Source organism: Aplysia californica, unplaced genomic scaffold (assembly GCF_000002075.1).
Source record: "Aplysia californica isolate F4 #8 unplaced genomic scaffold, AplCal3.0 scaffold00188, whole genome shotgun sequence".
NCBI classification, from domain to species: Eukaryota; Metazoa; Mollusca; class Gastropoda; order Aplysiida; family Aplysiidae; genus Aplysia; species Aplysia californica.
The window spans coordinates 373,655-392,734 of NW_004797458.1; the positions used below are offsets into that span (position 1 = coordinate 373,655).

The window sequence follows — 19,080 nt, forward strand, 5'->3', positions numbered from 1 at the left end:
GAGAAGAAGAAGAAGAAGAAGAAGAAGAAGAAGAAGAAGAAGAAGAAGAAGAAGAAGAAGAAGAAGAAGAAGAAGAAGAAGAAGAAGAAGAAGAAGAAGGAGGCGAGGCCCTATAGGCCCCTAGCTAATTTTTTAAACGTTTTCTGACAGGAAAGGGGCATAAATCTAGTCAACAAATCCACTGTCAGTTTCCAAGATGGCGTCGGTCATCTCTGATCTGAATGCCGGGCCGGGGGTAAGTGATGGTTTTCACTGTTGTGTGTTGCTTAAAGTATTGTTCATTTCACTTTCATGTAAGATCAGCTGATGAAGCATACATAAAAAAGAATAGATCTAGATCTAGAATCTAGACTTCGTTTTCTCTTTTGCACTGAACAGTGAACAGCTTCTTGATTGGCAGCGTACTTGCTGCAGATTTGGCGTGTTTAGATCTTCTAATTTACATCTTGAGTCTAGAATCTAGATATCTATATCTTGATATATTCTAGATCTAGAATCTAGATCTAGATTAAATCTAGATCATCTAGATGTAAATTAATTTTCATCAAAAAAGGTAGATCTAGCGTCAATTGCCTCCGAGTGAAGCGGTGTCAAGTCTGAAAACATCGCTCTAGATCTAGTCTAGATCTATCTTTAGCCTTAGCTTAGCCAGCTTTCTATTCTGTGTTACGAACACATCATGAATAAGTTATAGATGGACTTGTGTGAAAAACAATAAAAGTGAAATTAACAGACTGTGCTTAACCCTAGAAGCGCTCAGCGTTTCACCGGAAGTAACCTGCCAAAAATGCCCCGCCGCCACGGCCGGTCAGTTGTAAACATGGGGGTTTGGCGGGGGGGAAACAGCTGAGATACCCGAAATGTATACCTGCTACTGAAAAATTACCATTTACGGCTCAACGGATGATAAAAAGCATATAAAAGCATATATTTTCTTTAAGTTTAAGCTGATAGAATGAGCCATTCAAAAATGATCAGCGATCAAATAAATACACACAATGCCGAGAATGCGATAGACTCAACAATTAGTACATCAGCACGGCGAAACAAGTGATAACACATAGCGTGTAGTCGCTCAGCGGGACTGCGTCACTTTATTGATCGATATCTCGGCCAAGAGACGCTCTACGAGGTCAAGATAACTTGCAAAGTCATTGGTCACTATTTATAACTTTGGCCTGTAATTGACTACGTCATTTTCCATATAATGCAATAAGGAACACTGGAATTTTCCATTGAAAAGGGTCAGCGTCTATGCCCTTTATATAGGGCCTGCGCCTAGACGGTCATATAATCGCCTAGGCCTGCGCGCTTCCTAGTCGAAGTAGGTCAGCCCTATATATAGGGAGTGCGCGCTTCCCGGGTAGCCCGGCTCACGCCCTTTATATAGGGCCTGCGCGCTTCCAGGGTTAATCTAGATCTAGATCTAGACCTAGTTTTCTAACCCCCTCGTTTCTCATAAGTTGATATGACATGAAGCTACAGCAAGCACCCAGCACACCTCTGCCTCTGTCATTGCATTGGCCTAACGGAGTGTCTACATGCACAGTAACCGGGCACGTAGTCTCAGTATCTACATACACGGTAACCGGGCACCTAGTCTCACCTAGTCTCAGTATCTACGTACACAGTAACCGGGCACGTAGTCTCAGTATCTACAAACATGGTAACCAGAATGAAAATAAATCAATATTTGTCCTGTGCTGTCACTTGAAAGAAAGTCATACAAGCATCTTGTCGGGCTCACAATCGTGACCAGTGAGTGAACCTGTGCGTGCGCATCACATTGTGAGTACTGGTTGGGGTCACCAAGTTCATTCAAAGTCTGTGGGCTGCGAAGTATTTAGGGCTCCGGAATGGGGGGGATTATTGATTTTTTTAAAAGGTACAGTCCTGGGAGGGGTGGGGATGAAGGCAACACCAGATGACAAAAACTGAACTTGGAGTTCTGAAGTGCCTGTTACCATGTACGCGACACTGAGACTACGTGCCCGGTTGCCAGTTACCGTGCACGTAAACACTGAGGCTAGGTGCCCAGTTACTGTGTACGTAGACACTCAGTTGGCCTAAATATAGATGATGTATTTCCGCCATCTATATTTGTCATCTTCCGGGGCTTCCCTTGCCAGTTGACTACATCTCTCCGTGGTGGGCCCCTTTTGCTGCTTGGCCCGTGTTGGGCCACGTCACTAACACTTGGTTTCATCGCCGACTGCTTGGGCTGTGTGTGCGCACGCGCTTGTGTGTGTGTGTGTATGTTTGTGTTCGTGTACCACTTTGAGAAGAGAAGGTAAATTTGTGGAACGAGAATTTCTGAGATTGTTTATAAAATCGACCCGCAGTAAACGATACATTTCCAAAAAAAGCAAGAACAGACAGATATAGAAATTCATTCGTACCAACTGCAGTGAGGTTACTGAACACACAGGGCTACAAATGAAACAGAGAGATAGAGAAGAATGTTTTACGGAGCGGGTTGTCCCAGCCTGTGAGACATGTGTTTACTTGGCCTAATGTCCTGTCTTGTTGTGCGTTTGTGTGAGTGCACCTTTAAGTCTAATTTTTGTAACGTCTACTGCCATTGTTAACGACCAAGACAAATTTCTCCCAGAGAGATGAATAAAGATTGTCATTGTCAAAAAAGATAACACAAATTATTAATACAAAAGAAACGAACACGGAGAGATCTAGTCAACAGTTACTGGTGAGGGAAACCCAAGAGTCTTGGGGGAACCCACGGAAGATGACAAAGATAGATGGCGGAACTCATCTATATTTGGGCCAGCCACAGAGGTGTGCTAGGTGCTCACTGTAGCTTCATGTGTTGATAAGTCATAAGGAGTAGTTACACACATTCCTGAGTTCGAAAGGAAATAGTACAGGTCAATTTCCGAATATTTTGCACTCAAATTCTTCTTTTTACCTGCACAATGGTATTAAAAACTATAAAAACTTATTTTTATCAGGTAATGTCATTTTGCATAAATTCAAGCTCATTTGAAAGATTTTGTACAGTAATAGTAAAATGGAAGTCTTGTTTCATGGCTATCCTTTCGAGCTCCTCATGTCTATGTGGGTCAATTTGTTCTCTACTAGAATTTCATTGGACGAACATAGCTACCAACTTGGCGTGTTTTGAATGATACTTCTAAGGCAAGCCTTAGCCTACGCTTCGGTGTAGAACAAACTCAGGCAATTCTAGAAGTATGCCATAAACACACACAAACTCAAGCAGAAATTCATATATCAGGGAACATAAATCCAGGGGACGTGGGTTAGGGAAAGAGAGAGACCCACACACTCACACGCACGGACAGAGAGGCGTGGGTAAGCGAAAGTTCACTCAGTGGCAATTGACAGTACCATTTAATTTTGTAGTGACCTGACATTATAATCTGCTGTTAGTAGGACAGTTCACACATATAGATCTATGTGTGTTAAAAGATTTGTAACATGTGCAATCTGACTATGTGTTGCAGGATATACGTCGGCAAGTGAACCTCTTTCTACAAGGCTCCACTGGGTCTGGACCTGTCAGCATCGATGCCTTGTCCAGCTCAGCACTGTTCCTACTGAGGGCTGTTCCAGTGGCCCGACATGCAGTGTTGGAGCACTATGCTATGTCTTTTGATGATGCGATCAACACATTCTTGAGTTTCCAGGATGGTGCTGGTGGCAATATGAAGGGTATGACGATTGAGTTGTTCAATTGAAGCTTTATTTTTTAGTCTGCGATGCTGTTTTTTTGGTGTTTTTTTTTTCCTTTTTAGGAAGTAGTAACTTTCGGACTCACACTCTCTTCTGTTGCATACAAAGACCGACTACTGTCTACATTGTTGTCATTGATAGTTGGTCTGTGCATACCAGAGACACTACCGGCAGAGAAAAGAATTGATAGAATAATGGAACCTTATATAGGATCAGTCAGCTTACCTTACAGGACACAAAACTCTCTTTTAATTTAATTTCTGTAAATATACAATGGTAGAAATCCAACTAAATCGCTACCCTAGAATTAGAATTACAAAGTTCTATCTTTCTGCTCAGTATCTAATTTTGAGGAATTTTGACTTTAACAATTTTGAGTTGCATTTTTTTAATGCTATTCTTTGAATAGCCTATATCTTGAAAATGACACGGAATAATCCTCTATGATTTTGATAGAGCAGATAGAATATTTGGTTTCTGACCTCATGATCTAAGTAATACGAAACGGACAAAAATGTCAGAAAGAACTTTGTAACTAAGGTAGCGAAATGTTAAGTTTGGAGTTGCCATGTAAATGTTTATGATGAGGAATTTTATGTAAAATGCATTCATATGTTTTTATTGGGTATGATTGTAATATATATGTTAACAAAACGTGTCCCCCTGGTGTAATGTTCATATTGACTTATTGTAATATTGACAATAATTTGACTGGCACTTTTGTTGTACCATCCACAGAGCCAGAATCAGTGCACATGTCAGCCTTGCAGGATGTGACCGGTGTCTTACTCAGCTTCATCAAGTCCAACCCTGAGGCATGGGCACCCGTTGTGTCTTCGGTGAGCTGTGCCTCTTGTTGTAGACGATAGATTTCTGACTATATTGATGCGAATAATGTAGACTAAAGTTCTCAAGTTGTAATCTCTCCCCCCCCCAAGTATTTTTCCGTTTGTAATATTGGAATACATTAGAGTATAAGCTGTATAGTTGTTGCTTTTTCTTCCCACTAGTAGTAAGAGCAAGAGGAATGTATTTGAATATCAGGCTTTATGTCCTTCTGTCCTCTAAATCCCTGCAAAATTTTGTTGACAAACTAACTTTTCATGAACAGACAGTAATTCTACTTTTTTCTGAATATGTTCATTTTATTATTTTTCCCCAGTGGGCCTTGTCGCTCTTGGGTCAGATCAGCAGCAAGTACGCTGCCAAACGTGGCATCCAGCACGCTACATCGCTTAATGAGGTGCTGCAGATGTGGATGGCATGTCCCCCAGCGCAGATGCTGATTGAGATCACCACAGAGTGTTTTGCCGCAATGTGAGTAATGTGTGTCTGTGAGGGGGATGGTGGGGATTGGGGGGGTGAAGAGGAGGGGATTTTTATGAGTGTGATGAAGGTGGGAATGGGTACGCGGCCATAGACAGGGAAAGATCTTTTCAGTATGTTAATGTTTTAGCGCCTATAAATAGCTGCTCGCACTGTATGCTTTCCAGGAAGTTGAAGTTGTTTCAGAATGCTCTCAGGTCTGCTGGGGTGATAGTATAGATTTTGAAGGGCATAGAGCTTGCTGTTGAGCGGGGATTTGCGCTATATAAATGCTATTATATTATTATTATAAAGTTGGTATTGTTGTGGAGTGAAGTGCATCTCCACTCAATATATGCTCTCTTTGTATTTTTGTGTCTTGTGAGTGACAAAGTAATATTTTGAGCTGGAAAGGAGATTGGTGCAGTTTGTGTTGTTGTGGGTGGTGTATCTTCTTCATGCACATTGAGATCACTCACCAGTGAGTGCTTCGCAAGCATTGAGTAATCAGGGGGATGGGGGGAGGATTTTGATGCCATAAGTTTTTTTTTTTCTTTTTGTTGTTGTTGTTGTTATTATTGTGTATGGTGTGCTCTCCAGCACAGAGGTTGATTGGGATTGCTCATGAGTATTTTGTTGCTATGAAAGTGATGTTTAGGGCGGGCAATGGGCTTGTGTTTGATAATGTTATTCTCGACACTATTTTTGTCATGGATCACTTTTCCTCTCGATACTGGTGTGTATCCAGATCACTGCAATGTGTGTTGCTGCTGTGTGTGTCATACAAAGATTTGTTAGTTGTGTAAATGCTTTCATAATTTTTCCAGATGTTTATGGTCCTTTGTCTTTGGATCTAGTGTCTCAATTCTAGATCACCTGTCACCTACCTACTACCATGGCTGTATTCATCTGTTGGTGCCGCACTCCTTGCCACAACACGCCTCCATCTCCCCGAGTCCCTGCTTTGATATATTATTTGATCTGACATGTTATGAGGTTTTCTTGACATTGCCTTCTGGAGGGGCAGTGTACATACTGTGCAGGAGCACTAGCCGTTGTTGTTCTTAAGGAGTCTTCTGCCTACAGCTGTGTAAACCAAGAAGCCGTAATTGTAGATGCACAGACAAAAGTTTGTGCCGTCTTTTTTTTTTCTTTCTCCTCAGATCGGTTATCTTGCTTTTTCTGATTTTTTCTACACACTGTAGAAAAGCATCTATTAAAATATTTTTTTGTGAAGCATGCTGACAAAATGAGTTATTTATCGGATTCAGGCCTTAAGGAAATAGATACATCACACTTATAGGTGAAGTTTTTACAATGTATAAGTATGAAATAAAAGGTACGTTAAACTTAAAGAATATGGCATCAATAGAAAATCAACAAATTTGACCCTAGTGTCAATTTTTGGACAATATCTCCGTTTGTGGACTGCGAGAAGTAACTCATTTTGTCAGCTCGCCTCACATTTGATAGCCTCTTAGTTGGAAAAAGGAAGAAGTCTCACTACTGATCTTTTTCCTGTTCCTCTCTCCCCAGGGTGGGTGGAGCTCCTGACATGTGTGTGGATGCCCTGCTGGAGGCCTCGGTGAGGTACTCTCCACACTTTGACTGGGTGGTCGCTCACATTGGGTAAGTCTCTCTCGTTCTTTTTTTGTAAGCATGTCGAACTCGTAACGACATTTTGTTCATGTGTTTTTATATTGTGGTTCGCTTGTTTCTATCTCGTCTATCTTTTCTCTGGTTTCCATATGGACAGAATTAACTGAGTGTAAAAATTGGATAAGATTCTGGGTACATCATGTACACCTTTATTTATTTTTTACAATCTTTAAGAGACATCTTTTAAAACTTATTTTTGTACAGAAGTTCATACAGTTTATGTACACTGTCAACCTAGGGAGTTGGACACAGTCCCTAAGAGCAAATTTATTAAGAGTATGGTCTGAGAGAGAAACAGGCATTTGGCAGGGTTGTGTGGCTTCAGTACTGAATTTGAGAAATTTTATTCCGGCCACAACATTTTGTCCAAAGAGTTCTGCCACTGTAATGTGTTGTTGCACAAAGCTGTTCCCGTTTGACAGGTCTTGTTTCCCTCGCACCATCATCACTCGTGTCCTCAACTGTGGCCTCAAAGATTTCTGCAGCAGTGGTGTGGATGGGCAGGATAAAGACATGGGCGGTGGTGGAGGGGGGCGCAATAAGGTACCCAAGATGGCGTCCGTGGTGGGGATTCTGGGACATTTGGCCTCGAAGCACAGCCAGGATATACGGAAGGCTCTCATGTCTTTGTTTGAGGTTAGTGGTTTGAGGAAATTTTATTTTCAACAGTTTTTCTTTTTCTTTTTTGTTCCCATGTTCATTGTCTACGAAATGGGTTCACCAATTTGTTCAGATGTTCGAAAAATGAAATTGAATCTCTTTTGTAGTCATTAGCACTGCCATTTGTTATAAAATGTCAAAAGAAAGAAACTTTTATGAGAAATTGCTAGTGTGATAAAGACTTGCCTTTCTTTTTTTAAAAAGCAAAGGTTACAAGTAGCAGAATTCCTCACACTCTTATTGTTGTCCCAGAACTTTATAAGTCCATCTGACCAGTGGTCAAACCTGTAGCTTTATGACGCAATAGTCATTGTCCACTGAAATTTGTTTTCTGGTCTGTTATTTGTGACATGTGACTGTTGTCGTGCTGACTTGCTGTGAACTTCTGCCCCTTGGTCTTTTTTGAGACTGAAGAAAAGATAAGTGATTCCTTTTCAACTCTTCAGTGCCACTAGTGAGCCTGTGTCAGAATACTCAGAGACAAGGAATAAATTAAGTTGTTTTTCAATTTCATCTTTTTGTGTGTTTTTCTTTTCTATAGACAGTTCGTTGGTTGTCTGGTTTTGTTTTTCTCCCTCTTACTTCTTTTTTCAGTATCTCTGTGTTTGTTATCTGTTTCCAGACGAAAGGGCTGCCATTTAAGCCTACCAAGTTTGACTCACTGTAAACTGCATCTCATCTTATTGTTGACTGTTTCCTTCACAGGCAAGTGTCCGATCAGACTCTGTCAGCAACAAAGTGACCACACTGCCGTTCCTGCTCCAGCTGGCCTCCATGTCGGACATGTTACTGCGCATTCTCACGACGGATCTCGTCGCTGCCTGTAGGTGCTTTTTTGTCTGTTGCCCCTCCCATACCATCGGTGTTGAATTCATTTTTAAAAATTGTTTTGATTCATTGGTCCAAACATTCTTCAGACGTGGGAATTTTCCTTTTTTTTCAGCGCTCCACTCTTATAAGAATTATTTCTGGTTCAGTTACCACATATTGGTGGATATGTATTTTAGTGGGTGGTTAGTGGGTGCTCTGGTGTGGTTTGCCTCCTTTTTGCCTGTCAAACATCTATCGTCCTTATTTCTCACTCTTCCATTTTTTCGTTGTATGTTACTCTCCAGTAGTATTAATAATCTTCAGCACACATATTTGACCTTTTTGTATTCCAAGTGCTGTAAAACTCGGACTGAAACTAGATGTTTTATATTGCGCCTTGAAGAACTAATATGCTGGGGGGGTTTTTTGTAATGCTCACTCACAGGTTTTTTTGTATGATTTTTCAGTCCTTTTAAATCCCCATTGGTCCCAACTGATGTTGAGGAACCAGCTCATGTCATAGTTCTAATCTTAGATAGATGATTAATCTCAGTCAACGGTAACGATGAACCATTACTCTAAGCGGCCAACCAGCTGATCTGACTGTTCTTTGTGCTCTTTTTCTTCCTCTTTTTTTGATTGTTTGTAATGTGATATAATAAGAAAAATGAAAAGCAGCAGTGTTCCATGCGTGTGTTAAAAGGGGTTTTGGGTCTGCAGAAATAGCAGCGAGGAGTTGTAAAACATGTATATTTACAGCAGAAATTATTCACACGTATACACATACATGCTCCTGCATGGATGCACACATTTACGCTCACACACATACATGCACATAACATGCGCTTGCTCTGTTTCACGTTCATTTTCAGTAATGTAAACGTAAAAACACAACACTTAGTTTTGCTTTCAGGAGCAAGTTTTATCATTCTATATCAGGAACATTTTTATTGTTTCAGTGAAACCACCAGTGCTGAACCAGCTGCACCGACAGTTCACGCGATGGAAACATGCCGCCCCGGCTGAGTATAATAGGTGCTTTTGTTATTCTACATGTTTTCTTTAAACATTTAAAAAAAAATTACATTTTTTGTCAACCAAACCAATTTTGATCATTCAGGAGATGAGCTCTGCCAACCTTTCTTATCAATGACTTAGAGTTACAAACTTAACTAATGTTTTGAGTTATTTATGTTGGCCTATCCAGGCTGTGTAAGGTTGGCCATAGTTGAAAGATAGAAATATTCAGTGGAATATCTTCCCCATCATTCCCAAGCATGCTAGGTGAACAGCTGAGGTGTTTGCAAATTTGTATACAAGATGTTTTGTTCTCTGTAGAAAATGTCCTGTCAATCTTAGTATTGTAATACAATTGTCATGTTGCTACTGACACTGATAAGTACATTTCATTTTGTTTCTCGAAAAGATATTTCTTTAGAGCAAGCTGTCTTTGCTCCTACTTTTGGTATACATGATACTTCACTCCCTCAAAATAGAATCTATCTTGTTATGATATAGGTGATGATCCCACTAGCACTTTTGAGATTTTTAAGAAGGTAATCTAAATAGAATGAGCTATTGATTTTGTTATATACTGTGTGCCGGTACTATATTACACCACAGACACTGGTATTTGGCAGGTTTGGGATAGATTAGTACATATTATGCTCCATGATCACATATTTCCTCTTTACATTGTTTGGACTGTCACATATGAATTGCAACCTGTACAACCTGTAATTGTTGAATTTTGTATAAGTGTCTAAAAGCACTGGCATATGCAAGGTTTGAGGGATATCTTACTTTTTCCATGTCAAACGGGAGAAACACAGTGCCACTCTTCGTTGGGGGATCTGTGTTGTGTTTCAAAATAATTCTGGTGTTTTCCAGCTTCCTGAACCTGGTGGTTCACCTTATCGCCAAGAGCAATAGCGGGGCCTATGACATCATCAACTTCATCATCTGCACCGCAGCTCCACAAGGTTTGTGTGAGAGTGTTTATTAACTCTTGAGTCTAGTCCTATTTGCATTGTCATGTTACTGTGTTGTACACTCACTGTCATTCATCCCTGTAAATAGAGTTTAAAAAGGTAAATTCCTGTATCAGATCATCTAACAAGGGTGAAAGAGTTTGAATCTGTTGTATGATCATAGAATTTGCCTGTTGAGTCAGATTGCCTTTTCGAATTTCTGTTCTATATGATAAATGCGAAATAGAATTGCTACACAAAATGGGTATTATTTGTGGGTTTGGGATAACGTGGATGTCTCTGCTCTGATATGGAAGTATGATGTTTATTGTGGTGTATTGTCTTTGCCGTCTTTCTTCTTTACTCTTCCAATTCGCACTGAGCAATGGAGTCTGTAGTGTTGTGGTTCGTTGCTTCTCTGTGGTACACTGAAGAATGTAGTTTGATTCCCATGTGGGATTGGTTTTTCTGCCAGGACGCTGTGTCCTTCTCTGTGGCCCTTACAAGAAGGGTAGAAGCCTGCCTTATATATGATCTCAATTGTGCCAATGGGGACATAAAAAGTTCCGCATTAAAAAGAAATTTCGCTCTGAGCCAAGAGTTCTGGCTTCAAAATGACAAATTTAAAAAAATCTAATTGGGTGTTATACCCATGCAAAAAAAATTTCTTTAAGTGAACGAAACCAAGGAATAAAAGTGGAGTGGTAATAGATTTTCAAATTTTATTTTTGAAAAGTGCTTAGAAGTAAAGGGTTTGAAGAAAAGGTTGAAAAAGCTGTGGTCTAAATTCTTGGTAGGATAAGATGTATTCAACAATGTACAGAGTAAGTTTCCTAGGGTCAGGACTACATTATCTTTGTTTTTGTCCATACAGGTGTGGGTCAAGGTGAGGTGGCCCAGGAAGAAGTGAGGGACACCTGTGTGGAGATCATGGTGAGTTGAGTGTGATATGTGTGGCTGTGAGACTGTTATAAGTGTGTGTGTGTACGAATGTATGTGCTGTACTTACATTTTTCATCAGTGGCTCTTGATTGAAAAGTTCTGAGTGCCTAGTTGAAGATATGTTGTTTTTGAGGTTTTCATTGTTGTCTTTTTTTCTCATTCTTCCTCTTTCTGAGTCTCACTCTTTCCCACTTTTATCCTCTCAGAGTGGCCGTGATGTCACAATTTAAATGTCTTTATTTCTTCCTCAAAGTTGAAAACGTAAGAGCTGATGTGCACACATTTCACTCTCTCTCATATCCCTGATAGTTGACGGTATCTCTTCTGTTCTTTGATCCTCCTGCTTCTGTTCTCTGTTGCTGTTCTTCGGCTGTTGTCACGTTGACTCTGTGTATACTATGACTTTGGTAGTTCAGGGAGTTTCCATGGCTGGCCATTCACTTAGCTGGGACCTGTCACAGACAGATGTTGAATAAAAGGGAGAAAGGTGGGTTAAAAGGGCTAGAAGCAAAAACCCAAAGGAACGACAGCCCTTCTGAGGACTAGGGTCAACAGCCCAAAGGGGCGACAGCCTAATGAGGCTTCTGAGGTCTAAGTGCGACAGCCCTTCTGAGGACTAGGGGCAAATAGCCTAAACGGGCGACAGCTGAAACGGTTAACAGCCCAAAGGAGCAACAACTGTTCTGAGGGCAAAGGGGCGACAGCCCAAACAGTCACCTGAAAAAGAAAAAAAAAAAGGTTGTTTCTCTTAACTCATTGACAATGCAAGTTTTTCACCAAAATTTTCCCTGAAAACGCACGATTCTTACCTATTTTTAAAAAATCTGTGTGATAAACCTATCAACTGTACAGGTATAAAAGTTGACACAAAGTAAGATCGTCATGTATACTTACATAAAATGTATTTATTTTTACAAAAACTTTTTAAAAAATTATGTTTTAAGTGAAATTTAAAAAAAAAATGTAAACAGAGAAAAAAACTTATCTTTATGAGCTAAGCTCCTGGATCTCAGAATTGATTGTAGTCAATTAGAATGGTTTCAAACAAGTAATACTTAGTGATATTATCTATAAGAATAGTGACATTACCAGGAGCATTGCAGTTTCCTGAATCAATAATCCCTATCGCTTCGTTGGTAGTGAAAGGAGCTTCCAGCAGCTCTCTGTTTCTTGTTTACGTAAAAAGTAGGTCATGTCAGCGTGTTTCGGCTGATTGCTTATAGCAGACAATTCGGGTGACCAATGGTCAAAGGGATACAACCACAATAAAGTTAAATGGTTCATTGAGATTCTATTAGTATTTAGGTACCAAAAAATAACTTAACAGTGTTGAGAGGAGTGGTGAACTAACACAGTGATGTACATTCACAGTAAAAGTATTGTTTGTTCTTGAACACATAGTCGCTGCTAATGCTTAATGGTAAGTGGGTGCTGTGGTGGGGTGTGGTTTGTTCCTTTTTCTTTCCTATCAAATATCTGTTGTTCTTATCTTTCCTTCTTCTTTTCTTTGTATGTGACTCTCTAGTAATGTCTCTAACCTTTGACGCTTATATGACCTTTTTGTGTTGCAAGTGTTGTAAACTCTTACTTGTTGGTGGTTGGCTCTGATGTGGTTTTCTCTTTCTTTCCTATAAAAAATCTATCATCTCTATCTCCCCTCCTTTTTGTGTTAGTTACTCTCTTGTAACGCCTCTTAATCTTCGGCACTTATATGACCTTATTGTGTTGCAAATGCCGTAAAACTTTTACTAAGACTAGAACTCTTACTTACATTGAATTCATACTTTCTCATATCTCCACCTTGATGGGCAGCACATTCTGCTGTTTGAGCTTCAGCGTGGCGTCCTGTCCAGAAAGATGGACAGCTCACCGACCGACATCCCTCTCCTGGCAGGCCTGGCCTCACAGACTGACCGTTTGACCAGCATGTTGCTCTCCAGTGAAGGAAAGAGGTACAGTGGTGGTTCTTTAAAGTGGGTCGCTTATCTGTTTGAGATTCAAAGTGAAATGTCCTCAACTTTGTTGCTGGCGACATCTTTAAAAGTACCTCAAGGCTGTTTTTTGTAGGTAGTGGCAGATCTTGTTGCTTGTAGGTAGTGGCAGATCTTGTGTTAGAGGAAAAACTTTTTTTTAAAGAACGAATGTTTTGGAGACGGAACAAATTGTCCTCATCAGTTATGATGGTGAAATTGTTATTATTCATATCTGGCCCTCATTGGCCTACTTAACCATCGCAGGACAGAAGATGTTAACCAATATAGCACCAATTCTATCAGAGCAGCGCTTACCATTATTAGTATTGCTATTGTTATTATTATCATCATCATCATTATTATTATTAATAGTCTCAGCTCACCATACTTTGTGTTTTCTTCCAGGGTACCGTGGCTACAGAAGCTGTTGACCTTCACTGCCCTTCAGGCTGGGGAGAGTTGTGCGGCTAACGTGTTGACCTCCATCTTGTTCCAGGCTCGAACCCCGCAGCAGGTGGGTACCACTGGTCTGTTTGTGGAGTTAAGACTTTTTAAGAGGAAGAACTTTAGGCTTGGCAGGCTTGATGTAGGCTCCGAGATTTCTGTTTTAGCTGGTCTTCAGGAAAATAAAAATTTCCTTGAAGTTCATTCTACATAATGGAATGTGTGAGAGAGAGAAAGAGAAAAATATGAGGGGGGTTGTATGATTGCTTTGTTGGGCAATATGCAATTATAATGTCATCACTTTGTTGTTGTTAGGAAAAAATGTTTAGTGCATAGAATCACTTTAGGAAGATGTGGTACATAAATTAATTTAATTTAATCATGTTTAATATGTGATATCTCTGTCCCATGTTGATAGTAGATAAACATTGTGTTTCCAGTTTTTTCTACTTCTCTTCAAATTATGATGTATGGGAATATAGTGGAGGATGCTCTTTTGGGGGATGTGGTGCATACTGTATGCAGTCGTTGCTAAAACTCACCATCATGTTCCTTTTAATCTATTTACAAACCTCCCCCTCCCTTAGGTCTATGTAGTGAGTGACATATTTATACTTTTTTTTGTGTGTGTTGGATATCATTGTTGAGAGAATGGAGTGGAATAGTTGGGAACCTAGGCAATGTCCTTTCTACTTCTGAACTGAAGTGACATATTGTGTATGCAGTTTTTGTCAAAGCCTGGCAACAACAATCCTTATCCAAATACTTATCTCTCCCTCCTTCTCAGCTAGGTGTGTTTTATCGGCTGAAGCAGGGTGTAGAGCTAGGCATGCCGGGCATCGCCCAGAGCGCTCTGGTTCGCGTCTTCTCTCGCCTGGAGTCGCCCAGCTCGGCTGGACCATCGGCTGGTCACTCAGGGGCCAGCCCCTCATCGATGACTCTGACAGCGCTTAAAAATCTGGAGAGAGTTGTCATTGTGGAGAGCTCCAAGGTGAAACGGAAGCTCCTCTCCAGCAGGTAGGTCCATCGGATGCAGGAGGGGGGGTGGGAACACTGCCGGCTCAAGTGTTTGTCACAGGTGGCGGTAATGTGGGAGTTTTGAACCAGATGTTAAATTGAGCTGCTGAGGGGGGAATCAAGTTTATTTGTTTGTTATTTTTTGTTTTTAACATTTTGGAATTGAGACTAAATTAAAAAGAAAGATTAACGTGTATGTTAAGGGAAGGGCAGGGGGCTGACTTGTTGTGTCATTCATGAATGTACATAGAACTGTTGAACCTGGATTAAGTGCATTGTCAAGTCTGTCGGCGTCGTACTAGACTCTAATGCAGACTGTGGTTACAGTGGTGGTTCAAATCCCTTACGGGGCGTTCTTGAGCTTAAGTTGTTTGGGGAGTTATATGTCGAAATTTTGACAAAATGAAAATCAAGTAGGCCTATTTTGTATAGTTTGATGAGGGGCGTCGATTGGTCCTGATCTCACTCCTCTTCTTTAAATAGAAAGCGATTTAGATGAATTAAAGGTTTTGTACTTAAATCTAGATAATCAGAGATGGAAATTTTCCACAAATTTCCGTAATTTTGATTTGCTGCTTTCAGTGGTGAGTCATTCTACTGTGTGTACTAATCTACAATGGAATAAGTGTATTCTTCCAAATCTCTTAAGCCTGCGAAAAGTTCAGTAAATTTTGGACTGATCAGCTTCCATCCCTGGATAATGTCATGCCCGAAATAAAAGTTATTTGCTACTCCTGAAAACCTTGTATTTTAAAATGCGACAATGATAAATTACAGAAATGATATTGTATGTGTCACAGCACAGTGGAATCAGGCGCTCGTAAATTTTTGGGAATATGGAGTTATTGGTATCATCTTAAAAGTTGTTCCTTTGCCTTGCTTTCGATGAACCAAATATCCATTTAGCTTGAATAGAAGTTGAGATATTTGCGATTGAAGGAGGTGGGGTCGCCTTGTTCCAGAAGTAAAATTAGTGAGAAAATGGCCGCCATAGTTATGTGACCTCCATCGCTTAAGAGTCCTTGGAAACTGTAAATTTACATTTTTTGTACCTTTAATCAATGATTTTCCATAAAATCCACACATAAAAGTGTTTTTGAATGGACGTACAAGGTGTTGAGCCAAAAAACAAAAATTCTGAAAAAAATTTCCTAACTGGTCGCAAAATACGGATTTCTCGGATTTCATTATTTTGACGAGCGCCTGATTTCACCATGATGCCTCACATATGGACCCCTGGATTTTTACCACTTGGCTTTCTAACTTGACTTATGATTTGTCTCTATCCCCCCCACCACCAGCACTATCATCGAGTGCCTGCGTACAAGACACGCTGCCATGTGCGACTTCCTATTGTCGCCCCACCCGGCTGTCTCTCTGAGTGCGCTCAGACTCATTGACATGGTTGGCTTCCCCGACGACCTCAGTGTGACCTTGCTGACCCAGCTATGTGGCGCAGTGACCTTGGCTTTCTTTGCTTCCCTACACCAACGTTCTCAAACCACTGGTACGGTCAAGAATAAGAGTAAGATGTGGATGGCTTTTTTGTTGGTATTTTTATACTGGATAATTATTTATATGGTTTCCATTGTCAAAAAATTTTGAAAATCTTGACCTGTTTTTCTTGAGGGGAGTTGGGGTGGGATGTTTTTGGACATTGGACCTTATAATCTGGTCACAACTATGTTTTGAAAAACCACCTTACAGGAAAGAAATTGTAATGATTTATGTCCTCGTTGACACTATTTGGATCATTTAGGGGAGGACGACTTTGAGCCTGCCTACTGCCTGTCAGGGCCAACCCTGACTAAATGGGAGAGAGTATCTCAGCAGACTGGCGATGCTTGATAAAATTGCATCCACTGGAAGGATTCAAACCAAAGTCATCTGTTTGCCTAACCACTACACCACAGGCACTTAGTTTGTTGGAAAGTGTGTCATGTATATATAAATATGTGAGGCAAGCTGACAAAATGAGTTTCTTTTCGCAATCCAAGAATGGATATATTGGCCAAAACTCGATACTGGGGTCAGATTAATAGATTTATTTCAATTTCTGGATTTTGTTCAAGTCTACCGTGTCTTTTACTTTAGTATTCCATAATTACAAGCTGTCCAAACTCCATCTGTAAAGTTGGTGTTTCTATTTCCATTACGCTGAAATCAGAGAAATAACTCATTTTGCCAGCACACTTCACATATCGTAAGTTGAAAAAGGCACAGCAGTATTTCTGTGGACATGGGACCCAAGAATTATCTCATTTTACCTTGAATGGCGTAAGTGTGGAATTTTGTGACTTTTGTTTCTTGCCAGAGCACATCAAGTCGGCGAGGATGACACAGCTGTGTATGTCGTGCATCGAGCAACTGAGTCGTCTCCCCTCCACACGCAGTCTTCTCATACACTATTTGGTAGAGGCTGTAGTGCAGAAGGTGAGTTCTTCCTCTCCCTCCATCCCTCCCTCTTTCTCTCTCTCTCTCTTTCTCTCTCTCTCTCTTTCTCTCTCTCTCTCTCTCTCTCTCTCTCTCTCTCTCTCTCTCTCTCTCTCTCACCCAACCCTCTCTCTTTCTCCCCTCTCATAGAGGAAAATAGTTAATTTCTAGACACATTTGATTTTATTCTTCAAATTTTTGTTAGAAGAGCCATGGAACTTCTTAAATGCATTTGATTTTACTGTACATTTTCATGGAGAAGAGAACATTTGTTCCTAAAACGTGTATGATTGTGTTTTTCCTATTTTCTTAGAAGAGATGTTGGTTGTTTTTTTTTTAGATCCTGCTGCTCAAATTCATTAGAAGAGATGACACATTTATATTTCGGAGTCATTTTGACTCTTCAACTCATTGCGTTTCTTTACCTCACCCCAGGAACACATCCACCTCTTTGGTGGTCGCTGGTCTCCGTCCACGTTTGCTTCGGCGTCTACCCCAGCAGTGGCCTCGGTCAACGACAACGTGTCTCTGATGGAGGAAAACCGCCAGCAGAGCCTGTCCATCGCAAGGCCTCGCTTCCACTCAAGCGTGTACCACGGCGGCATCATACGACAGTCGGTCAAGGCACACAGTGCTGGGAAAGTGGTGCCAAAGGTTAGTGGGGGTGGGGTGGGGGGGTGGTGACTTGTGTGTGTGTGTGTGTGTGTGTGTGTGTGTGCTCATGATATGCTGAGATATAAGTTGGGAGCATCTGAGTTTTAAATGCAACTGAGTAGAGAGAATATAATTCCAAGAAAGAGCAGAAAAATTATAGTAGATTTTATTGTTTATCTCTGGTGCTAAGTGTACAAACTGGCAAAAATGCTCCCCCCCCCCCACCCCCAATAAATACATTTGACATCCTATTTTGCTTTTGTTCTAAAGTTGTTAGAACCGAGTTCCATTTTTAAAGGTTATGGAACAGGTTGTTGCTTGTATCATGTTGTCTGGTTTTGAGTGACAATCGTAGCAGTAAGGATGGAAGTTTTGTTTATCTCTGATGTGTTCTTATATCAGCAAAATGTCAAGCTTTGTAGAATGATTTTGAACTCTTAAAAAAATGCTATTGAGAAGGAAACTAGTAGTATAGATGCCAGCCAGGAAATTTGAGTTGAGACTTTGAAAAATTAAAAATTACTATTTCAGGAGCTTGTGTCAAGGAACTGTCTGACCTTCATCGAGACACTGTGGCTGTGTTGCCGAGAGCTAAACAGGCCGGGACAGGTTCTTGACTCAGCTAGTGGCGGGTCTGAGCCGGGAGAGGAAGCCATGGAAACCGACCAGTCGGCGACTGCCAAAGGGGTGAGTGCTTGAGAGTAGAGTGGGATGAGGTACCATGGGTTTGAATAAGTTTGAGTTTTGGAAATGTTGCAAAAGTCACTTTGATTTCTTTGTTTTGACGTGTACTTTAAATTCTACAGCTTTCATCTTAAATAACAATGGCAATTTCTATACTCACCTTTCACAGAAAACTTTGTCTTAGTCATTTACAATGGCAGCAGTATCACAAAGCTCACATGCTGTCATGCTTATAATATGCATAACAAAAAAGGACATAGATATTATGTGCTGAAATATAAACATCTTCTCTCTCTCTCTGTTTCATATGTAGAAATATATTGAGAAACCCCACTGAAGTTCGAAAGAAGGAATTTATATATCTCTCTGTTCTTGATGTATTGCCATCATTTTTTGGTCGATAATTCTGTCCCTGTAGGATTATGCGATTGTGCGGCCGCGCCCCGTTTTTTCGCGTAATTCTGCAACATTTGCATAATTTTGGATTATCCGCGTTTTTTCACGTTTTTTTCCTTTTTTTTTCACAAAACAATTAACACCTCGCCATGTGACTAAAGGGACGTAATCACCGTAATAACTCTCATTTAAGTGAAAAGCTGGTTATTTTCCTTTAGAAGATCTTGGTTATGGGTTGTGATTTTGTTCCTTGAGCATGTTCAATTTTTCAATCCATCAAAAGTTGTTGTTCTCAAGTCTGCTGATGTTTCATGTTTGACAGGTGTCTCTGGTTTTAGTAATGTGCCAGCATCAGAGGTCCAGATGCCCTTTAAAAAAAAAAAAAAAAAAAAACCATTTTTCTTTCCTCTATAGATCTAGAATCT

At 40.4% G+C, this 19,080-nt stretch overlaps 1 protein-coding gene across 1 annotated transcript in view; it reads left to right on the forward strand.

Moving 5' to 3' along the window:
• Positions 1 to 28: 28 nt before the first annotated feature.
• Positions 29 to 19,080, forward strand: part of LOC101847493 (integrator complex subunit 5) — a 34,893-nt gene continuing 15,841 nt past the window's right edge. The window contains exons 1-17 of the mRNA XM_005098648.3: positions 29 to 235; positions 3,480 to 3,687; positions 4,447 to 4,547; positions 4,871 to 5,025; positions 6,550 to 6,642; positions 7,095 to 7,308; positions 8,038 to 8,155; positions 9,102 to 9,177; positions 10,033 to 10,124; positions 10,987 to 11,045; positions 12,867 to 13,006; positions 13,433 to 13,541; positions 14,259 to 14,488; positions 15,790 to 15,995; positions 16,803 to 16,921; positions 17,357 to 17,575; positions 18,107 to 18,262. Of these exons, the coding sequence (XP_005098705.1) occupies positions 197 to 235; positions 3,480 to 3,687; positions 4,447 to 4,547; positions 4,871 to 5,025; positions 6,550 to 6,642; positions 7,095 to 7,308; positions 8,038 to 8,155; positions 9,102 to 9,177; positions 10,033 to 10,124; positions 10,987 to 11,045; positions 12,867 to 13,006; positions 13,433 to 13,541; positions 14,259 to 14,488; positions 15,790 to 15,995; positions 16,803 to 16,921; positions 17,357 to 17,575; positions 18,107 to 18,262 (2,334 nt within the window). The 5' untranslated portion in view covers positions 29 to 196. The remainder of the gene's footprint in view (positions 236 to 3,479; positions 3,688 to 4,446; positions 4,548 to 4,870; positions 5,026 to 6,549; positions 6,643 to 7,094; positions 7,309 to 8,037; positions 8,156 to 9,101; positions 9,178 to 10,032; positions 10,125 to 10,986; positions 11,046 to 12,866; positions 13,007 to 13,432; positions 13,542 to 14,258; positions 14,489 to 15,789; positions 15,996 to 16,802; positions 16,922 to 17,356; positions 17,576 to 18,106; positions 18,263 to 19,080) is intronic.